Source organism: Elephantulus edwardii, unplaced genomic scaffold (genome assembly GCF_000299155.1).
Source record: "Elephantulus edwardii isolate Elephantulus edwardi_28Jun2011 unplaced genomic scaffold, EleEdw1.0 scaffold00266, whole genome shotgun sequence".
NCBI lineage: Eukaryota > Metazoa > Chordata > Mammalia > Macroscelidea > Macroscelididae > Elephantulus > Elephantulus edwardii.
Window position 1 is genome coordinate 3,212,145 of NW_006400016.1, and position 23,772 is coordinate 3,235,916.

General features: G+C 42.4%; 1 protein-coding gene across 1 annotated transcript in view; it reads left to right on the forward strand.

Moving 5' to 3' along the window:
- RYR1 (ryanodine receptor 1 (skeletal)) overlaps nt 1-23,772 on the forward strand; it is a 199,386-nt gene that overhangs the window by 107,366 nt on the left and 68,248 nt on the right. The window contains exons 79-84 of the mRNA XM_006899740.1: nt 4,896-4,995; nt 5,317-5,396; nt 5,490-5,566; nt 6,653-6,726; nt 7,310-7,327; nt 8,397-8,477. Of these exons, the coding sequence (XP_006899802.1) occupies nt 4,896-4,995; nt 5,317-5,396; nt 5,490-5,566; nt 6,653-6,726; nt 7,310-7,327; nt 8,397-8,477 (430 nt within the window). The remainder of the gene's footprint in view (nt 1-4,895; nt 4,996-5,316; nt 5,397-5,489; nt 5,567-6,652; nt 6,727-7,309; nt 7,328-8,396; nt 8,478-23,772) is intronic.

Sequence of the window (23,772 nt, forward strand, 5' to 3'; positions counted from 1 at the left end):
CTAAGTTCACACATCACCTGAATTTGTCCAATGACACATGAAGGGGAGAGTGTGGGCTTGAGGAAAGATCTCTGATTTTACGGCTCATAAAAAATCATGGATAACATTTCCTAATATATGAGAATTCCAGAATTTTTTTTACAGATGACTTTAAAATTATTATTATTAATTTGAGAATTCCAGAATTCTTAATTGTACTCCCACAAAACCTGCACATAAGCCAAGAGACAGTTAATCAAACAGAACAAGGGGATCCTGTGTGGTTTAAAGTCAGGAAACATGTGTGTCAGGGTTGTGTCCTTCCTTGTACTCTATTTACTTATTCAATCTGTGTGCTGAGCAAGTAGCTGACAGGAGAATATGGATGGCACCAGATTTGGAGGAAGACTAATCTGACATCCAGATGACACAACCTTCTGCTTGATTAACTTGAAGATTATTTGAAACACTTACTGATGAAACTCAAAGACCACAGCCTTAAATAACAAACAACTACAGCCTTTAGTATGGATTGTTGTTATTTGGTGCCATCAGGTCTAATATGACTCATAGCAACCCTATGAACAACATGTCCTATTTTCACATTCTTCTGACACATTTGAACCCATTGCTGCAGTCTTTGTCAATCCACCTGGTTGCACCACAACAAGATAAAGGTAAATAATCCAATAGAAAAATGGGCACAGGATATGAACAGGCACTTCACCGAAGACGACATTCAGATGGCTAACAAACACATGAAGAAATGCTCAAAATCCCTAGCCCTAAGAGAGATGCAAATTAAAACAACTATGAGATATCATTTCACCCCAGTCAAAATAGCAAAATTTAACAGAACAGCAAGCAACAAATGCTGGCGAGGTTGTGGAGAAACTGGAACCCTGATTCACTGTTGGTGGGAGTGTAAAATGGTGCAACCCCTGTGGAAAGCAGTATGGCGCTTTCTCAAAAAGTTGCAAATAGAGATACCATTTGACCCAGCAATTCCACTACTGGGAATATACCCTGAAGAGACCATAGCTGACATCCAAGCAGATATATGCACACCCATGTTCATTGCAGCTTTGTTCACAATAGCAAGGAGTTGGAAACAACCTAAGTGCCCATCAACAAACGAATGGCTAGAGAAGCTGTGGTATATTCGCACAATGGAATACTATGCTGCATTAAAAAACAAGGAACTCATGCAATATTATTCAAAATGGTTGACTCTGGAGAACATTATGCTGAGTGAAATATCCCAGTCACAAAAGGACAAATATTACATGATGCCACTGTTGTAGAATGGGACTGTCCTTGGGGTTAGGGAGACACTGAGTAAGATGGGTTCAATAATGTATACTGCACTGAAGCAGAGGAGGGAGAGAACCGTCTAAAAGATAGATGTAACTGGGTATTACTGTCATCACAGGAGACTAGAGCGAGGGCTGCATGGTGGAGGGGACCTGGGGGAGGGTTTGTAAAACAATGAAAGAATCTTTTCTTTTACTTTTCCATAATTTTTGGACTCATGTACTTATAACTTGTTAGTCAGATTTGTGTCTTCTAGGTTGCAACACCCCCATGATACATCTTGAAGGATATGTACATGTACAGCCAAGCACAATCAATAAGAGTGCATCTGAATTCCAAAATCAATCTCCATAATAGTCTATGTGTTTCCTACTGCCAAAGGGGCCCTTTAGAGTAGTGAGAGAAGATCTTCACCCTGAAACCCACAGCGTCCCTTTTCAGCAGGAAGTAGCTAAGAGAATACGCCGTCCCCTTTTCCTTATGACTCAGGGTGAAGTCTCTCTCAGGGAGGAGTGATAGGGAATGGCAAAGGATACACTGACAAAGAAGATTAATCAGAACTGGCTTTGACAAGCACTGTGGCATTTGGACAAGAACAAACTGGGAGGAGGGTAGAGAGAATAGTGCAACAATGAATGAGTGGAAGCCCAAAATCTCTGTAAATGTTTATGAAAATTAATAAAATATAATTATAGAAAAAAAAATCCACCTGGTTGAGGGTCTTCTCTTTAGCTATCCCTCTACCTGTCCAAGCATAATGTCACTCTCCAAGGAATGTCCTCTCCTAGCAACATGCCCTAAGTATGTGAGATGAAGCTTCATCATCTTCGCTTCCAAGGAACAACACAAAGCAAACAAAAATCCTCACAACTGGATCAATAGGCAACATCATGATGGAGAAAAGGTTGATATTACCAAGAATTTAATTTTAAAGTCCATAATCAATGCTCATGGTAGCATCAATCATGGAATTAAGCAACATAATACACTAGACAAATCTGCTGCAAAGGACCTCTTTAAAGTATAAGAGGAAGGATGTCACTTGAGGACTAATGTGTACTAGACTCAGCAATAGTATTTTCAGTTGTCTCTTTTCTTTTTTAAAAAATGCATATTCCTTGAATGACACAGCGATCTTTTGCCTATTTGCTGACCTGAACAACTTGGTGTTGCTGTGATGCTGAACTCTTCCACAGTCTTGTCAAATACCATAATGTTTACCCATTGTGTACAGTGTTTGGATGAGCTTCCAGATTGATTTATGCTGGGAAGCAGGAGTGGCATCCACTTCCTAAAACTAAATGTCTGTGAAAACTCTGCAAACTCTCTGAACTCTTTAAATGTATAAAAATTATGGTACTTAGACTCGAAGGCAGTGGCGGCAGGAGCCTCTTGCGGACCCTGGAGCAGCACAGCGATGAGCAGGAAACACGCCAGAGAGAAAAAGTCCAGCAAGTGCATGGTGGAAGGTCTGGTGGCCTAGTGGCAAGAAGCTGCACTGCAATCATGGAGGCATGCAGTTTGAGACAACCAGCTCCTCTGTGGAAGAAGGAAGGGCTATCTCCTCCCTTGCAATAACTGCCTCTGAAAACCCACTGGAGGGTCAGCTATGGGTTGATTCCAATTTGATGGTCAGATGTCATCCCCACTGCACTGAGAGAAGTTAACACATTCCTGACTACTTACGCCAAATCTTGGGATACTATCCATAGTTTCTGTAGTCTACATAAGTCTATGCACATTGATCACCTGGACACTCCTTGGATCCTGAAACTAGGAAACAAACTAGAATGACTCTATACTTAATCTACTGCCTGGACAGCCTTTTTCTCCAGCTACCAAAAGCTGAGTCTTCACAAGTTAAGACTCCAATCCTATCAGATCCTACTGTTCATTGTTCCCTGTGATTTTGTTAATCCTCTAGATGGTTCACAAAATTCAGCTTAACTATTCATGTAGATGGGCATTCTCCTCCTTTGAAGTTTACTGCCTCTGAAAACTCACTAGAATGTCAATGATGGTTCTGACTTTATAGTAGTACTTAACAAAGACAGCATTTACCCATAATGAGCACTGGTGACATCTGTAGAGTGTTGTACTGCTATCAGAAAGGCTGTGAATTAACCAAAACTCAATGGAGGGTGGCTATGAGTTGGAATGAACTCTGTGTGAGTTTTCTATCACCCTTATAGTTACCTAATCTAACCCACACTGGTGTTTCTTTTCCAGTCTTCAGTAAGATTTTATTTGCATGTGATATTAATGATATTGTTCAATATTTTACATACTCTGTTGCATCCATTTTTTTTGGTCTGGTCTGTTTTTGTTTAGTATTTTGGGTGTTTGGTTTGTGGTGGTGTGTGTGTGTGTGTGTGTGTGTGTGTGTGTGTGTGTTCCAATGGGAACAAATATGGATCTCTTCCATCAATTGGACAAAAGTAGCAATCTCCCAAATTTCTTGGCATAAACTAGAGAGGGTATCCAGGGTTGCATGCATCCATTTGTTGAAACATGTCCGTTGATATTCCATCAATTCCTGGAACTTTATTTTTTTTTATCAATCCTTAATACAGCTTGGACTTCTGTCTTTGTAAAAAAAAATTATGGTAGTTATAGAACAGAGTTCCGTACAGATATGTTAGTCATAGAACACAGTTTAGATCTTTGTGCAAAACCTACTCTCAGTTGTATTCGACTCGACGGCACTTAACCACTGCTAAGTGAAAGTAGTGCTGTTCTATCTGGAGGAACACCCTTCCACTTTGTACATCACTCTTTGTCAATGTGCAGTATGAAGTAACCTGGGTTTGCTGTGATGCTGAACTTTGTGCCATTGGGGTATCAAATACCAGAATGGCTTCCCAATGTGGACATTTGTTGGTAGAGCTCCCAGATATAAAACAGGTTTGGAAGCAGGATTGGCATCCCCTTCTTAAAACCACATGCCTCTGAAAAGTCTATGAACTTGGTGAAATGATGACAGTTATGGAAAGGTATTAGGTCTCTTGTTCATAGAGTCACTATGAGTCGCGTTCGACTCGACAGCAATCAAAACAACACATCATATGCATGTGAAAGTTGGACATAAGAAATCTGGAAAGTAAGGAAGACTGAAGAACTGATGTCTCTGAACTATAGTGTTGATAATGAATATTGAATACACCACAGTTAGCGAGAAGAACAAGCAAATCTTGGAAGTATAAGCATTGAAGCCAATCTCTGTACCATGCTTGGTAATGCGGAGGGTCATCGAAAAAGAGGAAGACCCACAGCAAAATGAACTGACACAGTGGCAGCAACAATGGGCTCAAAAAAAGAATGTGAGGACAGGGCAAGATTGGTAGTGCTTTCTTCTTTTGTAAATTGAGTCATCATGAGTTGAAACAGATTGACAGGGACCAACAGGCCTGGCCCTGTACTAGATTCCAGAGGGGACAAAGAATTCCAACCCCAGGGGGCAAGAGGAAGCTTACAGTTGATTGAAGGGATGAGTCAATCCCTGCAGTGGAGCCTAGGGGCAGGAATGAGGAACAAGGTGGTGAGGGTAAAGGCTTGGCCGGGCTAGTCTGACTCACTTCCCATGTGATGCCTCTTTACTCTAGGAGAAGGAGATGGAAAAGCAGAGGCTCCTGTACCAGCAGGCAAGGTTGCACAACCGAGGGGCTGCAGAGATGGTGCTGCAGATGATCAGTGCTTGCAAAGGTGCCCTTGCCACACGCATTTCCCTCTTTGGGCACCCCCTTTTCTACTCTCACCTCACCAGTTCACCCATTTCCTGTAGGCCCAGTGGGAACACCTTCCAACTTCTGCATGCCATGGTTTGCCCTTGTGTGTACACTCTGGCCTTGCATGCTTTCCCATCCTTCAGTCATTCCCTAACATATCTCGCCACGCATTCAATCACTCCCTTGCACATTCTTCCATCTATTCTCCATCTCCCAGGATGGCTCTTTTCTGGAGGGTGGGAAACACCATTCACAAATTGAATGGACTATCTTTTGCCACCATCCCGGTTCCCTACAGGAGAGACGGGATCTATGGTGTCTTCCACCCTGAAGCTGGGCATCTCCATCTTGAATGGAGGCAATGCAGAGGTGCAACAGGTAACAGAAGTGAAAGGTCTTGGAATGGGGTAGGGGTGGTGGAAATTTCTTGAGTGACTCTCAGATTCTCTTCCCCTCCCACTTCATCTGCAGAAGATGCTCGATTATCTGAAGGACAAGAAGGAAGTTGGCTTCTTCCAGAGTATCCAGGCGCTGATGCAAACATGCAGGTAGGTTCCAGCATGCCCCTTCCAGGTGTGGCACAATTGGTCTAGTATTTCCTCTACTCCTTTCTGCCCCACCATTTTCTGTTCTAGTTCTGCTCTTTTGGTTCACAGCACCAAGACCCACTCAGAGTGGTCCAAATAATAGGAATACATGTGGAATGAAAAGGGCAATAGAATGTCATGGAATTTAAGAATGAGAGTTACTTTTTGGATTCCAAATGGCTGGAACTGAAAGGTGGTTGAAGATTCAAGGGGAACTTGGCAGCAGGGAATGTGGGTTCTTTCTGTGACCCCTGTTCATTTGGGTCTGCCGCTGTCTCCCTGTTCTTTTCTCTAGTCAGTTGATTTGTTCTGTCCACTATAATGGTATTAGCTGCCCACAAATTAGTTGGCTGTGCACCACGGAACAAAACGACCAGACCATTGTGAGCCACAGGGTTTTTACTGGCTGATTTTTGGACCTCGGTCTTTCCTCCTTAGTAATTTTTAGTCTGGAAGTTCTGGTAAAACCTGTATAGCATGGTTGTTGTTAGTTGCCAGCAAGTCAAGTTCAACCCTCTGAACCTTGCCCTCCCCGTCCTTCACCATCCTCACCAACTCTGATAACCTCAAGCCCCCTGTTACTGTGTCAGTACATGCCATTGAGTGTTTTTCTATTCCCAGCAACATAGTTTCAGGCAAACTTTCACTGATGGGTGGGGGCTTCAAATGAGGTTCATTGGTCAGGATCAAACCAGAGTCTCCTGCATGGAAGGTGAGAATTGAACCACTCAACCACCACTGGCTGTTAACTTTTCCTAGACGATGGTTCTGCTATCTCATTATTTTGACTTGGTTCATCTTGGCCTTATCTTACTTTATAGCCACTACTCATTAATTCAGCCAGCTTCTCTTCTGCTGCCTCTTGATTCTGGCGGCTATAAAGCTTTATAGTAAACTATATATATATATAGCTATAAAGCTTTATAATAAACTATAAAGTTTACTGCGGCTCTCCAGCCTCCATGGTAGAAGCTGCAAAGTTCTGGAAGAGAGGGGAGCAGAGGCCACATCACCTACCTCTTACCTATCATCCTTTCTTCCCCTCAGCGTCCTCGATCTCAATGCTTTCGAGAGACAAAACAAGGCAGAGGGGCTGGGCATGGTGAAGGAGGATGGAACTGGTGAGACCTTCTCTTGGGCTTCCCTCCCCGCCCCTGGGACCTCCTCTTCCTCCAGGCTTCTCACTCACCGACCCCCACTGCACAAAGTTCACTTCTTTCAAGATGCCCCCTCCTCAAGAGCACCCCATTATTCCTTCCCTTGTAGCAGTCCCCACCCCCGGGGGGCAGGCCTTCCTGTCCCTACCCATTACATGACTTAGCCCTCCAAACCTTTGAGATTCCTGCCCCATTGCTGTTCTCTCATTAATGTCCCTAATCCGGGTTAATGAAGTCTCCTCTTTGCTGTGTTCTGATGTGTCTAACTTTCTACCCCAATCCTCACTCCTGCCTCCAACCTCCACCTGTCCAACTCTCTCCTGGGAATTGCCCTATCTTTCCCCTGCTTTTTACCCTCTCATCTTTCTTCTTCGCTAATCTACTTCCAATGTCTCTTCAATCTGGCTTTCTGTGGGTCTTTTCTCTCTGTGTCTGACTGTGTGACTGTGTGTTTTTCTATCTCTGGTCCTTTTGTCTCCCGTCCGTCTGTCTCTCTTTTTCCCCTCTTTGCTCCCGCTTCCTCCTCCCATCCTGTCGGCTGCCCCAGTCAACAATCGCCAGAACGGTAATTTCCCCAGCTCCTCCCTCTTGCTGCTGTGCTGCCGCCACTCCTGCCTTTCTGAGCCCTACCCACTCACTCTGGGGCTGAGGATCTGGGCGTGCCCGCAGAGAGAGGTAACCCTAAAATGGGTGTGCCAGGCCGCGGGGAAGCCTTGACGTCCCTGAGTCTAGATTCGGGCCATTAATAAACCGTAGTTTAAACAAACTTCTAGTGTCCCCTGATCCTTGGTTCCCCATCCTTAAAAAGGGAGCTTGAGAATTACAAAGATCTCTTGAATGATCTTGTATCTCCACGCCCAGATTGACAGTCCCAGGTGGGGCGACCCTCACTCCCTACTCCTTGCTCTCTGCACCACGTCCCTGGATTGCCCTGGCGTGGTCTATCAGGCCTTGGTTCCCATCCACCAACCGGACTGGGTGCCTCCATCATCCACTCTGATTGGTGTGCGTGCCTCTCTGCGCCTGTTCTGATTGGCCCATTCACTTTCTAGCTTTCTCCCACCCTCCCCAAAAGCTCACCTAATTGGCTCCTTTCAGATGCCTGTTCTGATTGGCCCGTATTGCTATGACTTCTTTGTTTCTCCCTGACGATTGACTGCTTTCATGGCATCTGAGCCAATTAGCTGGCTGTGGATCCATGCCTCTACCCAGCCTTGCCGCCAGCTTAGTGTGAAAGTGACCGCTCCCACCTCCATAATCTATTAATCACCTTGGCCCTGAGGGGGGCTGAGGGAGGTACCAGCTGCCTGATATCAGGGTGGGCAGACTCCCAGATGGCACACAAGTGGGGTGACATCATAGGGACACGGATATTGTCCAAAGACACTTGAGGCTCCATCTTCATGAATCAGGACCCTAGAGCTGTCCATCATCATGGACTCCAAGATCAAGACTCCTGACTTCATGAATGCTTGTGACCTTCACAGTGTCTTTGAAGTGGTGGCTGCTCCTCCTAGCGCCCCTATGCTTTTGTGCATGCGTGTACACTGTGCAAGTGTGTGTGCATGTGCACATGTGTGCTGTATCCTGGCCCATCTGATCCCACCTGGGCCCTGCTTCCTTCCACCTTCCAGGAGAAAAGGTCATGGCAGACGACGAATTCACCCAGGACTTGTTTCGCTTCTTGCAGCTGCTCTGCGAGGGGCACAACAATGGTGAGGGGAGAAACAAAGGGTTGGAGAGGTGGCTGAATGAATCTGTAATGGCTGCTTGAGTTCATCTCTTGACCCCTTATCACGGATGGTCTCACACCCACCCAGGCCTTACCCTTCTTCCTCTGCAGATCTTAACATTTTGCCTACCCAATCGTCTCCCATTTCTTGCTACACTTAAGCCCCTCCCATCTTCATCCAAATACCATGTTACCCTGGTGACATAGTATGTTATGTGTTGAGCTGCCAAAGGAATGGTTGGTGCTTCCAGTTCATCAGCTGCTCAACAGAACAAAGGGATTCTCTTCCTGTAAAGATTCACAGCTTCAGAAAGCTACCATGAGTCAGAACTGACTTCACAGCACTGAATTTGCTTTCTTTTTCCACCTCATTGGAAGATGCCCTGGTCAGAGCAGTCAGTGGCTGCTCAGTGTGTTGGCACTTTGAACTTTCCAGTGCTCCGTGGGAGAACAATACAACAGTTGGCTTCTATAAAGATTTACAGCTTTGGAAACCAAAGCCTATGGGCAGTTCTGTCTTACAAGATTGCAAAATCGGAATCAACTTGGTGTGATAGCTTTGGGGGACAATCTTCAAAGAAAGAAACTCTAATGGCATAGTCAGTAGATGTTCACCAGCAGCTCCACGGGGAAAAAAGATGGGCAGTCTCCACCCATGCTAATTTTTGGTCTTAGCAACCTGATGGAGGGTTGCTGTGAGTCTGAATCAACTCAACAACACTGGGTTTTCATTCAAAAGAGCCCTCCTTGGCAGTGCAATGATTAAGTGCTAGGCTGCTAACTGAAAGGTTGGTGGTTTGAGCCTACTAGCTGCTGTGCAGAAGAAAGATGTGGCCATCTATTTCCATAAAGACTACAACCTAAGGGCCCTTGTGAGTGAGAACCCACTCCATGGCAACGAGTTTAGTTCCGTTTTGGTTGATCTTCATTTGTTGTTGATTGATTGCTATTGACTAGAACACAATTCTAGTCGTGAACCTATGAACAAAAGACCTGAACCCTGTTCTATAACTTCTCTTAAGTTCATAGTTTCCAGAGGCATATTGTTTAGGAAGTGGATGCCACTCCTGCTTCATCAAACACTGTCAACCATGAGTAACCATTATGGCATTTGGCACACCAATGGCACAGTGTTCAGCATCACAGTAACTCTATGTTACCTCAGTACAACAATAGACGAATGTTCCTCTAAAATATAACACTAGGGCCCAACCAACTTTTAAATACAAAGGACCTCCACCAGATCCTGTTGACTCTAAACAAAAGGCTTAAATTAAAAAACAACCAAACAGTCCACACTGGACCCTCAACCAAAACAAGAGAGCCCACCATTCAGAGTCCAAGCACTTCACCTATCAGCCTCCAAACTGGAGACAAGGGCCCAGCCTTAAATACAAAGGCCCTTCACCAGGTCCTGTTACTGAATGCAAGGGGTTCTTTCCGTAGTCAATTGCCAATAAGACAGACAGATTGCAGTATCCATAAGCACTTTATTACAGATCTGGGAAGACAGTGACATCCCCTCAAAAATTGCCTCTTTGCCTGGGAGTGGTCATTAGGTTTTTAGACTAGGGTTAGATACTAACTTACTTAACAATACATTTTTGTTAGTAAAGTTACAGATTTTCCACATTTGAAAAGAACATTTCATATATAAGGACTAATAATTCAGAAAAGGCACATTTCCCTTCTTGGTAAACAGGCTGATTAAGATATAATTTATATATGACTGGAGAAACCCATTTCAAAGAGGTAAATGCTAATCTAACAAAGATGCATTTCCTCTCCTGGTAAATTAAACTATTTTACATGATTAAAGAAAGGAAACAAAGAGTTCTAAGACAAAGTAGTTTTGCCAGCTAGAGAAAACATGTGTCAGTTTTATAACTATAGAATTATAGTTTTATAACTGATACAGAATTCAGAGAATTCTAAATTTACTAATACCACTCCATCATTCCCCCCTTTTTTTATGTCATCTTACAAGACAAACATTCTGAGTTGATTCTTGGGGGAGTAGGACTTCCTTACAAAGAGATTGTCCATTTTTATTTGTGGATTCCCCATTTGGGAATAGGGGTACAGACTCTGGCTGCTTCATGCTGAACATGGTGCTGAGGTGAAGGGGAAGGTGAGCCCACTTTAACTCTTTACTGTTGGTCTTGAGTTGAAGCTGCATGCCTTCTTGTTCAGTTAGAATATACTGTCATGGCATCTTCTGCCCTCTGGACTGCACGATGTCTAGGGAATGCAGACATAAATAAGAAAAAATAACCCAGGAGATAAAAAGGGAGTGTTACTGAATGGTTGGTTTTTCTATTCACCCTTTTTTTCCACTTGACTTAACAAATATGTAATAATTTAGTAACATTCTAATACACAGGAACAGAATTTAATAGTTTCTATGACTTCCCTGGGTGACAGTTAAGATACTAGTATTTTTGTCAGTTATTGAACTTTTCTATTGTGATTAAAGACTCAAGTTCTGTTTTTATTTTCTCACTTCTTAAAGGTTAAAACAGTTACAAGTAACTATACTGATGTACTGTACCATATTTACTAGATTTTACTAATTTTAAGTTATATGAAATACTGTTTAACTTTTAAAACAAGCAAAGAAAATGAAGAGGGATGGAGCATTTTTTTAACTTGCAGGGTTGAGTCCAATGGGAGTGGCTGGCTGAATTTTGATATCCATCCACCTTCCCTTCCTTAGCTGGCAGTCTTATCTCTCGAACAGTACTCAGGGTCTGGAACAAAACTCAGGGTTCAAGTTACCTATAGGAAAGGGAACAACAAACCTAGAGAGAACAAACTTGTGAGTTACAAAGAAAAAGGGGTTTAGTTACTTACTGATGTACTAGAGGAGGAGATGGAGGAAAGTGGCTTAGATAAAGTTTCTCATAAACAATTTTATGGGCTAATTTAATCCTACTTCTGGTGCTACTTTAATTCAGAGCAAGGCTAAAGCAACCCCTGATTATACTAGAGATGTGTTTCTTGACAGGGATCAGTTGTTCACTTCATTTCCATTGTCACTTTGAAGGCTTTCAGAAACTCAATTTTTATTTTTTTACATCTTCAGATTATTTCTTATGATTTCCCAGGACTTGAATTAGATCTTGCCAGGCATGGCCTACGAGAAACTCCCACATGCATGTTCTGGGCTTTAAGAAGAAAAAATTACTAGTGCAGGTAGTTTTGTTTTAAAAGCAGATTATCTTATCTGGGCAGACATGCATAGAAAGAGTAATTTTTCTCCTTTCTGAGTAAAAAACTCCAGGGTTAGTGTTATATAGAAAAAGATTTGAGAACAAGAGAGAGAGAAATAAACTGGTCCTAAGAAATGAACAGGCCTTTATTGCATGGTCTGAGAGAGATGCCAAGTGACCTGACTGCATGTGGAAAGAGTCAAAATGGCACACAGGCAGCCAAGGGTGGCCTCTTTTTATAGCAAGTGGCATCCACTTCCTAAACAATATGCCTCCAGAAATTCTATAAACTTTGATAAATGTCGATAGTTATTGTAAGGTCATAAGGTCACAGACTCAAGAAAGGGACCAGAATATAGGAAAGCTTAAAGGCAGCTTTATTAATGGAGCTTCCAGGCAAGGTTCCTTGGTCTGGAAAGGGATGCCAAGGAAGTCATGCTTAGGGTGTATTCAGGGAGGTTTTCATAGCAGGCCCTTCCAGGAGGGGTCTAGGCCATTACATTCTTTTGATTCCCTATCACCTCTTGGCCTTTGTTTTGGCCCAACAGTTATAGAAAGGCTTCATGCCTTTTGTTCACTGGGTCGCTCATAAGTTCATACAGGACCCATAGGCTCCTAGGGTCATTCATAGGTTCATACAGGACTCATAATGATCCTATGAACAAAAGGCCTGAAGCCTTTCTATAACTATCCACATTGATCAAAGTTCATAGAGTTTCCAGAGGCATGGTGTTGAGGAAGTGAATGCCACTGTTAATCCAGAGTTGGTTGTGAATGAAACAGGGTAGTAGATAGTCTAGGGTGCATGTTCCTGTCCAGTTGGTTGACAGGCAGGAGTAGATTCTGTTTCTACAGAAGAGACCGCTTTCTGCTTTCAAACATCCCCAAAAGTCAACTCCAAAAAGAAGCTGAACCTGGGTTCTGCATTTTCTTCCCAATTATATGACCTGAAATATGCAGCTAAATATGCTAGAATTAGAGGTTGAAGAGATATATCTTTGGTGGAAAGTATTGGTTTCTCTAAGGTCAGTCTCTTTGTTGGGTGAAGTAGAAAGAGATGAATAGATAGGGCAGTTTGTAACAGCACACTGTGCCAATCTTCTTGTTGTTGTTGTTGTTATGTGCCGTCAAGTCGTTTGCGACTCATAGCGACCCTATGTACAACAGCCCTAAACCATGCTCTATCCCGTGCCAATCTCATTGCCTCTGACACACCCATCCCGATTACCCCAGTCACTGAATCAATCCACCTCATAAAGGGTCTTCCCCTCCTGCGCCTGTCCCTCCACTCTACCCAGCATAATATAATGTTCCTCTCTAAAGACCTGTCTCTCCTTACAACATGTCCAAAGTATGTCAGGCGAAGCCCCAGAATCCTTGCCTCCAAGGAGCAGCCTGGTTTAACCCTCTCTACAATGAATCTGTTTGTTTTCTTGGCAGTCCATGGTACATTCAATACTCTTCTCCAGCACCACAGCTCAAAGGCGTCAATTCTCCTTTTGTCCTCCCTAGTCATTGTCCAACTCTCTAATGCATAACAAGTGATTGCAAAAACTATGGCCTGTATCAGGCACACCTTAGTCTCCAAAGAGACACCATTGCTCTTGAGTAGTTTAGACAGGTCCCTAACCGCAGACTTTCCCATCGCAATATGTTCTTTGATTTCCTGGCTACTGGTGCCAAGAGTGTTGACTGTGGAGCCGAGCAAACTGAAGCTGTGAACACTCTCAATCTCTTCGCCATCCATCCGGATGCTACCGATTGGTCCGGTGGTGAGAATTTTTGTCTTCTTGACATTGAGCCTCAGTCCATACTGAAGGCTGCAGTCCTTGACCCTCTGCAGTAAGTGCATGAGGTCCTCCTCAGTTTCAGCGAGCAAAGTTGTGTCATCTGCATAATGCAGATTGTTGATAGATCGTCCACCAATCCTAATGCCACGCTTCTCCTCATAGAGCCCAGCCTCTCGGATAATCTGCTCTGCATACAGGTTGAAGAGGTATGGAGATAGGACACATCCCTGGCGTATACCCTTCCCAATTTTGAACCATGCAGTGTTGCCCTGCTCTGTTCTGATGACTGCCTCTTGGTCCAAGTACAGGTTTCGCATTAGCACGATTAAATGTTCTGGGATTCCCATTCTTCTCAGAGTCAGCCACAGTTTGTTATGATCCACACAGTCAAATGCCTTTGCATAATCAATGAAACACAGATAGACATTCTTCTGGTATTCTCTGCTTTCAGCTAAGATCCATCTAACATCAGCTACAATATCCTTAGTACCACGACCCCTTCTAAGCCCAGCCTGGACTTCTGGTAGTTCTCCGCTGATGTGCTGTTCCAGTCATTTTTGGATAATATTCAGTAGAATCTTGCTTGCATGTGAAATCAATGATATTGTTCTGTAGTTTCCACATTTGATAGTAAGTAATGGGAAAGAGAAATCTGAGATTTTTCCTGAGCAGAAGGCAGCATGAGTTTAGGTTAAGTTTGATGATGTTAATCTGGGTAAAAAGTTTGGCATATGGGGTAGGTTGGGGTTATGAAAGTTCCCCAGTGTTTCTGTCCTCTGGTAGTTCTAGAATATGAATTGGTTAGAGAGGGGGGTGGAATTTGGATAATGATTTTACATGAGGAATATGACCCCAGGGGAATTACTCAGGGAAAAGACTGCCTAGATAGGCATAGACTAGGAATGGTTTGTGTGAATGCTTGGGCAATAGGCCCAATGATGGGCACCAGGGAGCAGGAGGGAGTTTGGGGAAAGGATTTTAGGGCCTTTGTAAAATATTAATTCTCTGAAGGCCATATTGCGAGGACCTCTGGTAAAAAATAGGTCTGGTTTTGTGTGCAGAGTGAAATAGGACAGCCTCGGTTGAGGTCCAGTTTTGAATCAGGGTGGGGGTGATAATCTAATCTGTAGTGGATGGTCAGGTGCACACCAAGCAGGAAGAGTACTATGGGCTTACTTGGAAAAGCAGTGAGGCAGAGCTATTAATGACAGAAAGGATTGGCTCAGAGAGGACTTTAGTGATCATTGTGGAAAATTTAGTTTGCACAGTCCATAAAATATGTGATTGATTATGCCAAGTTTCTACAAAATCATGTGCTTGAATAACAGAATGCAATGCTATGCCAGTTGTAGCTGATGTAGCTGTTATTGTACAATTGTAGCAATAGTCCATCCTATACATCTTTGAGATCTACTTTAACCAATTCTTAAAAATATCGATTACTAAACCTGCTACAGGTCCTTCTTGCTATGCACATGCAAATTAACAGGAAGACACAAAGTTCTGCTAGCACATAACAATAACAGTGTATCCACAGATTGATTAAATGGAAAGAACTATTCAAACAAGTATACAATAAACAATTATTACATTCTATACTTCTTAAAGAATAATTAAAAGAAATTGTACCAATTGCTATGACATAAGACAATCTGACACAAGCTTGTATTTTAAAAAGTCTGATTTTTTTAGAAAAGTCATGTTAGATGTTGAATGTATAGTTCCAGTCATATTAGCATTCTAAGATGTCATTCCAGATAATTCAGCAGGCAATTTCCACAGGTCTTATTGTTTTGGACCAAAGTTATCATTATACTTAATTTGTGGATGCAGAGGTGCTAGCCCTCCATCATGACAAGTCATTAGCTTAGGATAAATACACTGTATTATATCTTTAGTAAAATTCCAAACTATAAATTTACTGCTATAAGAAAGAAAAATAGTAAGAAAAATAAGTACAAATATCTCTGCTGTAGGGTTTTGTTTTTTAATTTTGTATTATTTTTACTAAGAATAGTTTACAGGTCTTACTTAAATATAGCTTATCTCTTCTCTTAGTTAAGCCTGCAAATAATCTCTTATCATTCACGTTTCTCTTAGCTTGAGTTCTTTCCAGTAATTTATATTCTCTAAGTTTTTGGAAGCAGGAGTGGCATCCATTTTCTAAGCAACATGCCTCTGGAAACTATATGAACTTTGATAAATGCTAATTGTTATAGAAAGGCTTCAGGCGTTTTGTTCTTAGAGTGGTTGTGCATTGTGCTTGATTCAATGGCAATCAACAACAACACAACAAGTAAGTTTATCTTGGAGACTGCTTGAGTTCTGTCTGTTAGGTGGGGGCTAATACTATGCATATTATCAGTCTTTTGTCTGTTGTTGTTATGTGCTGTTGAGTCGCTTGAGACTCTTTTGTCTAGCAGTACTAATAATTTTGTACTTTTCATCAGAACAGTAAAAAGATAAGAAAATTATCAGATTTTTCTATGTTAAATCAACAATAGTAATCATATTTTGAAATTTCTCTATACATCTCTAGGGATCTTGAGAAAAATTTTAAGTTTATCTTTACAACTTTTTCTTAAAACTACAAATTCCTGTATATAAGGTACATGGTGTTATTTATTCTGTTGCAGGCAAAAGAAATCAAGCTTCCTAATAGTTCTGCAATTTATGGAGCTATTTACTAGCTACACAAGCAACTTAGCAATGTTTTACCTGATGCTGAAAGTTGTTCTGTGATCAGTCTGGTAAACAAAGGATTCATAGGAAGGCCTGGGACTGAGCCCTGATGTTTCAACGGCTGTCCTCTTTTGTGGGCTTCTCCCCACCCTGGGCCTGTTTCTGGGGGCATCCCTCCATTAAAATGAACATGACACTCATGCCTAGGAAAAGCTGCTTTGTTTCATGGCACGTCAGAAAGTCCAACTTTCTGGATTTTACAGGTAGTCAATTAAAGGCACTCAACTTCTGTGACACATCTTTTTTATCATTTTTGTTCTTTACATTTACCCTGGGAACCAAGCTGCATTTTCTCTTATCTGCTCTTAAACTCCTAGGTCACATTATCTATACAGCTGTTAGACTGGTTCATGTGTTTATCTTTAGCATTCCAGACTACCAAAAATACACAGGCTAGCCAGATTTATGACTATCAAGTGCTGTTGTTGTCGTTGTTATGTGCCATTGAGTCACTTGTGACTCATAGCAACCCTATGTACAACAGCCCTAAACTCTACTCTGTCCTGTGCCAATCTCACCGTCTCTGATACACCATCCCGATTACCCCAGTCACTGAATCAATCCACCTCATAGAGGCCCTTCCCTTCCTGCGCTGTCCTTCCACCCTCCCAAGCATGATTCTCTCTTCAAGGACTGATCCCTCCTTACAACATGTCCAAATTATGTCAGAAAAATCCTCAGGATCCTTGCCTCCAAAGGAGAAGCCCAATTTTTTTTTTCTATAATTATATTTTATTAATTTTCATAAACATTTACAGAGATTTTGGGCTTCCACTCATTCATTGTTGCACTATTCTCTCTACCCTCCTCCCAGTTTGTTCTTGTCCAAATGCCACAGTGCTTGTCAAAGCCAGTTCTGATTAATCTTCTTTGTCAGTGTATCCTTTGCCATTCCCTATCACTCCTCCCTGAGAGAGACTTCACCCTGAGTCATAAGGAAAAGGGGACGGCGTATTCTCTTAGCTACTTCCTGCTGAAAAGGGACGCTGTGGGTTTCAGGGTGAAGATCTTCTCTCACTACTCTAAAGGGCCCCTTTGGCAGTAGGAAACACATAGACTATTATGGAGATTGATTTTGGAATTCAGATGCACTCTTATTGATTGTGCTTGGCTGTACATGTACATATCCTTCAAGATGTATCATGGGGGTGTTGCAACCTAGAAGACACAAATCTGACTAACAAGTTATAAGTACATGAGTCCAAAAATTATGGAAAAGTAAAAGAAAAGATTCTTTCATTGTTTTACAAACCCTCCCCCAGGTCCCCTCCACCATGCAGCCCTCGCTCTAGTCTCCTGTGATGACAGTAATACCCAGTTACATCTATCTTTTAGACGGTTCTCTCCCTCCTCTGCTTCAGTGCAGTATACATTATTGAACCCATCTTACTCAGTGTCTCCCTAACCCCAAGGACAGTCCCATTCTACAACAGTGGCATCATGTAATATTTGTCCTTTTGTGACTGGGATATTTCACTCAGCATAATGTTCTCCAGAGTCAACCATTTTGAATAATATTGCATGAGTTCCTTGTTTTTTAATGCAGCATAGTATTCCATTGTGCGAATATACCACAGCTTCTCTAGCCATTCGTTTGTTGATGGGCACTTAGGTTGTTTCCAACTCCTTGCTATTGTGAACAAAGCTGCAATGAACATGGGTGTGCATATATCTGCTTGGATGTCAGCTATGGTCTGGAGAAGCCCAATTTAATCCTCTCCAGGATGAATCTGTTTTCCTAGCAGTCCATGGTACTCTCTATACTCTTCTCCAGCACCACAGCTCAAAGGCATCAATTCTCCTTCTATCTTCCCTAGTCATTGTCTAACTTTCCAACACATAACAAGTGATTACAAAGACCATGGCCTGTATCAGATGCACCTTAGTCTTCAGAGAGACACCACTGCTCTTCAGTACTTTGAAGTGGTCCCTAACAGCAGACTTTCCCTTGGCAGTATGTACGTCTTTTAATTTCCCGGCTACTGGTGCTGAGAGTGTTGACTGTGGAGCCAAGAAAACCAAAGCTGTGAACAATCTCAATCTCTTCACCATCCATCCTGATGTTGCCAATTGGTTCAGTGGTGAGAATCTTTGTCTTCTTGATATTGAGTCTCAATCCATATTGAAGGCTGCAGTCCTTTACCCTCTGCAGCAAGTGCTTCAGGTCCTCCTCAGTTTCAGCAAGCAGGGTTGATTGTTGATAGATCTTCTACCAATCCTTACGCCACATTTCTCCTCATAGAGCCCAGCCTCCTGGATAATCCGTTGTGCATACAGGTTGAAAGGTATGGAGACAGGACACATCCCTGGCGTACATCCTTCCCAATTTTGAACCATGCAGTGTGCAATCTATTTAAAATTTTTTACTATTTAGAGAATGCACCTCTAGCAAGCCAAAGGTGGTTGACTCTAATCTGCGGCCCTCAGGCCTGTTTTTAATTGGTTCTGGTCAAACCTTCTTTTAGGTTGTATAGTCCTGGTCTGTCTACTTACTGTACAGAGGTAACTTGTGGTTGCTGTGAAGCTGAACACTGTGACACTGATGTGTCAAATGCGATAATGGTTACCCATGGCGGATAGTGTTTGGTGGAGCACCCCAATTAAAACAAGCTTGGAAACAGGAGTGGCATTCACTTCCAAAATAGCTTGCCTCTGGAAAACCTATAAACCTGGAGAAAGAATGAAGTTATACAAGTGTTCAGGTCTTTTGTTCATAAGGTCACTACGAGTTGCCTACAATTCGACGGCACTCAACAACAACAACAACAACAACAACAATTTAGAGACTCTAAAAGAGTTTTGGCTGGGAGGTTAGTTATACAGAGCTGAAAAATCAAGCAGGATAAATACAAAGACGGGTGGGTTACTTAGAGGAAAGAGCTGCAGATTTGTTTAGATTTCTTTTTAACTGAGAAGTTAGTTGTGAGCTTAAAAGCTGAGTAGGATAAGTAAGGAGACATAAAGAGAAAAACAGAGAGTGAAAATGTTTGGCTGCAGTTTTTGGCTGGGGAGGGTGCAGGAGGGAGTCTGAGGTGGACTGGTGAGGACCTCTTGTGGTGAGGCTACATTATGTATGGCAATGGTGAGAGAGCCAGAGGATAGGAGGTGCTGAGAGATCAGTGATATCAAAGGTGAAGACGTTTGATTTGGAAGGGAAGAGGGCTTAGAAAGAGTTAAAAGAATTTGCTAAGTACAGAAGTTTTGACAGAGAGAAAGATAAAGAGTGGAGAGCAAAGAAGGCCTAAATATAGAGGATTTATGACTATTTGCCTTTGCATTGGTAGGAATTGTCAAAGTCTCTAAGAGTGTTAGGGCTATAGAGACCTCTTACTCAATTGATACTGCAGCTATTCTGTGTTCTTGCAATAAGAGAGTATCAAGGGAGCAGAGAAGATACTCCAGAGGAGTGTACCGAGAAGGGCAGAATTGGCTGGCTCCCATGATTGGGGAGAGTTAAGTATTGAGTATTCCAAGAGAGAGAGACGTAAGGGAATAAGGCATTCCTTAACTACCTCTTGTCTTCACAAAAAGAAGGTCTGCTCATGATGTGGGCATTTATTTCCAGCATTGGTAAGAGACCAGCCCAGGCAGCTGAGGAATCTTCCTGGCCTAGCAGTAGGATTTTTAGAGTCTGAAAAGAGCAGGAGACCCAAGAGAAGAAAACTGCCACAACTTAGCCCAAATTGGTCTGATGTAGTTTGGAAGGCCAGCAATGGTAATAGGCAGAAACCTTGAGGAAGGGTGTTTTCAAGGACAGTTCAAAGAGGACAGTCAGGAAGCAGATCACACTGTGGAGGAGTGAAAGAATTAGGGAGATCCAGCACATCCTAGATGCCCTTAGGCCAGAGAGAGAGGGACAGGCTACATATAGAGGAGAGACAAGCCGATTTTGAAGAGTTTCCAGAGAATCTTAATATGGAATCGGCATATTCCAAGGAGGGAGGGAGAGAGAGAGACTTGAAAGTGGAGAGTAAAGAAAGTTTGAGTATGAGAAACCTCTGACCATTTGCCATTTCAGTACTTATATTTTGAAGAACAGATGGTTTGAATGAGCCAAATTTAGATTACAAAATTTGAGATTGCTTTAAATTAGGCCTAATGCCAAAGATGCACACATTTTTCAAGGAGGCAAAGTAGGTGTAATGCCGAAGGTGCAGAGTTTTAGAGGAGGCAGAACAAGGACTCTCCCCAAACAGGATCCGCCTCTATATTGAAGTAAAATAGAGCCAGGGCATGTAGAATCTGGCAGAATCAGATGTCTCCAACTGCCAGAAACTTACTGAGCCAATAGACCCTTCTGACAGCTGAGAAAGCGTCCTCACATCAGGTGTCAAGAGGGGGCCCCCTGGGCCCGAGATGAGGGAAAGGGAATGAGGAGTAATAAATAAGTCCCTGTGCCTCTGGGAGTGACCATGGGCTCTTAACTCAGAGGGATGGCTTTAAGAGGATGAGAATTGAGGCCGATGTTGGATTCATATGACCAATGGCCTTCGACCTTTGGGATCAGTAGGAAAGCTGAGGAGAGAATGACAAGCAGATATGGAGAAGTTAACTTCATTTCATTCTCCTTTTGTAAAGATTACCAGCCTAGGAAACCTGATAGTGGGTCACTTTAAGTCAAAATCCACTCAGTAGCAGTATTTTTTGTTTTGTTTTGTCTTGTCTTTTAATGAATGCATCTGTTGTTGTTGTTGTCGTCATCGTGTGCCATTCAGTAGGAGCTAACTCATAGCTGTCCATCCAACAGATTTTCAAAGGCTATAAATCACACAAGAGGAGATTGCCTATTCTACCACCACCCACAGAGCAGCTGGAGGATTAGAACTGCTTGCCTTTGTGTTGGTAGTACCTGCAACTCCTTATCTACATGAACTCCTTAATGAATACATACTCTTGAGACAAGAGCCAAAGCAATTTATTAAAGATTCAAAAGCAGTTCCAACCATGGGAATGGCTCACCTTATAGAGTAAAACCAAAAACTTCCATAGAGGGGAGGAAAGGGTATGGAAGAGTTAGTAGGAATTGAAAAGTTGGTGGGTGGTTATAGATGGAACATCTTGAGATTGGAACAAAAGGACATTGGTGTAGAGTGTATCTGTAAGGCAGCAGGATCACTGCAGAAGACAAGGTTATAGGGGTATGCAGAGTGGTTTTAAGATAATTAATTACAAAGACTTCTTTTCCAAGGATTTGCTCTTGAATTGATTTATAGCGACACTCCACTGGGTTTGTAAGGTTGTAAATCTTTATGATAAGTGACTGCCTCATCTTTCTTCTGTGAAATGGCTGGTGTATTTGAACCAACAATCTTTCCCACGTTAAGCATGTTATGCACTGTGCCAGCAGGGTTCCAAGGATACTTGATTTATGAAAATTGGGTTACTGTTGTTGTGCACTATTGGTTCCCATATAATGGAGGGGAAATAATATGTTTCCTGAGGGCTTTGGACATTTCTGATAAGCTTAATTGCACAGGAACAGCCTTCTCTTATCCTTAGCTTAACCACAAAGATTTTTTTTTCTTAGTTACAGACTTCTCAGTCTGTATTAAGGTCACTGAGCATTAGAAAAACTCAGAAAACTTAAGCTGGAGTCCAGAGTTGGCCCCAGACCAGCCATTCTACTAAGAGCAAGCGGCTCAGGTGGGGATCCTATAAGTTCAACCAATTTAACAAGCTCAGAGATGACACAGCAAGTTCATGAAACACATGCTTGGTGAGAAAAATAGAACCTTCTGCTGTGGCAAACATAGCTTACAATATGAAAGGAGCAGTCAAAATTCTGTACAAGGTACAGTCTAATAAATGTCATTTCCTGTAACAAACATGTAGTCTCAAGACTGTGGTTATAACTCTTAGCAGGTGATTATAAAACCACATACTCAGAAACTCACCTTCTTGCAGAGAACTGAAATAGTTCCAAATCTGACCTCCTTAGACTCTTTGCCTACTTAGCACTAGCTCTCCAAAGGTAACTGATTTGTGAATGTCATCAACCTTCACTCTGTTCTGTGAAACAGAAAGATAAAGCAGGAGCCACTACTTTGCAGCGCTGAAGCTCTTGTACCCACAGCCAGTTTCTCCTTCAAGAAGTATTCAGGATTTTTGTGCCTTGTGAATCGAATATTCTAATTTTAGCTAAGGTGGACTCTGTCTTTGAGGTTTAATGATGATTGTGTTTCTTGGGTGTATGACTTTTAAAATTATATTCTCACTATTTTTATTGTGGTTTGAGTGAAAGCTTACAAAGCAAATTGGTTTTCCACTCAACCATTCATACACATTGTGTTTGATGGACATGAGTTGCAGTGCTCACAATGTAACCACTTTCTTCCCACTTCCTCCCTGTGATTCTCATTTCCATTAGTTCTTGTACCCTTCCCAGCTGTTAAGCATTATCCCTTCTCAAATGCTGCCCTTTGAGCTGTGGTGTTGGAGAAGAGTACTGTATCGCCCATGGACAGCCAAGAGAACAAATAGATATGTCTTGGAGAGGGTAGAGCCAGAGTGCTCTTTGGAGGCAAGAATGAGGCTTTGTCTCACATACTTTGGACATGTTGCGAGGAGGGGCTGTTCCTTGGAGAGGGACATGATGCTGGGAAGGGTGGAGGGTCAACAAGAGGGAGTGACACAGTGACTATCAATGGGCTTGAGGATAGAGATCATGAAGATGGTGCAGGATGGGGCAGGGTTCAGATCATTTGTTCACAGGTTCACTATTAGTCACAGTTCACTTGATGGCACCTAACACCACCAAATCCACTTCCCGTAAGTCATTCCTGACTCATGGCAACCTTCCCTTGAGATTTGGAGGCTATAAAGCTTTACAGAAACAGAATGCCTCATCTTTCCCCCACCTCAGAACAGCTTGTAGCTTCAAATTGCTGACTTTTTGGCCAGCAGCCCAACATATATTGTATCCAACACCAGGGCTTTTCATAGATAGATAGATAGATCCTCTTTAAAATCAACAGCAATAAAAGAAAGAAAGAAAACTGATTGATGGAAAAACCTTAACATTTCCCTGTAAAATCTCAAGTATCTGGTTATACTTTTCACCTATATCATGTAATCAGGCAGAGTAGGAATTTGATGGAATTAGCCTAATAAAGCAATTGTGATTGGTTATAAAAAAGTTGGATAGGAAAGGAAACTTTGGGCAAAACAAACAATATAAAAGCCCTCTCTACATGCTATTAAAGCCACTCAAGACAGCTTGACACTGGACTCAAAGGATGTAAATGAAGCCCCCCTTGGTTCTCAATCCTGTGTGTGCCTCACACCTCTGGTACTATAACACTGCTTCACTGCCGTCAAGTCAGAACTGACTCATAGCTGACCCTCCAGTGGATTCCAAGGCTATATAAATCACATAGGAGGGAACTGCCCATCTTTCTTCTGCAGAACCACTGGTGGATGGATTCAAACCACTAGCGAGGTACCTCCTTTGAGGAAGCAGTGTAACTTTCTATGCACTATGCCACCAGAGCACCCTGTTTTTCAAATAGAGGGCCATTAAATACCCAAAGAATAT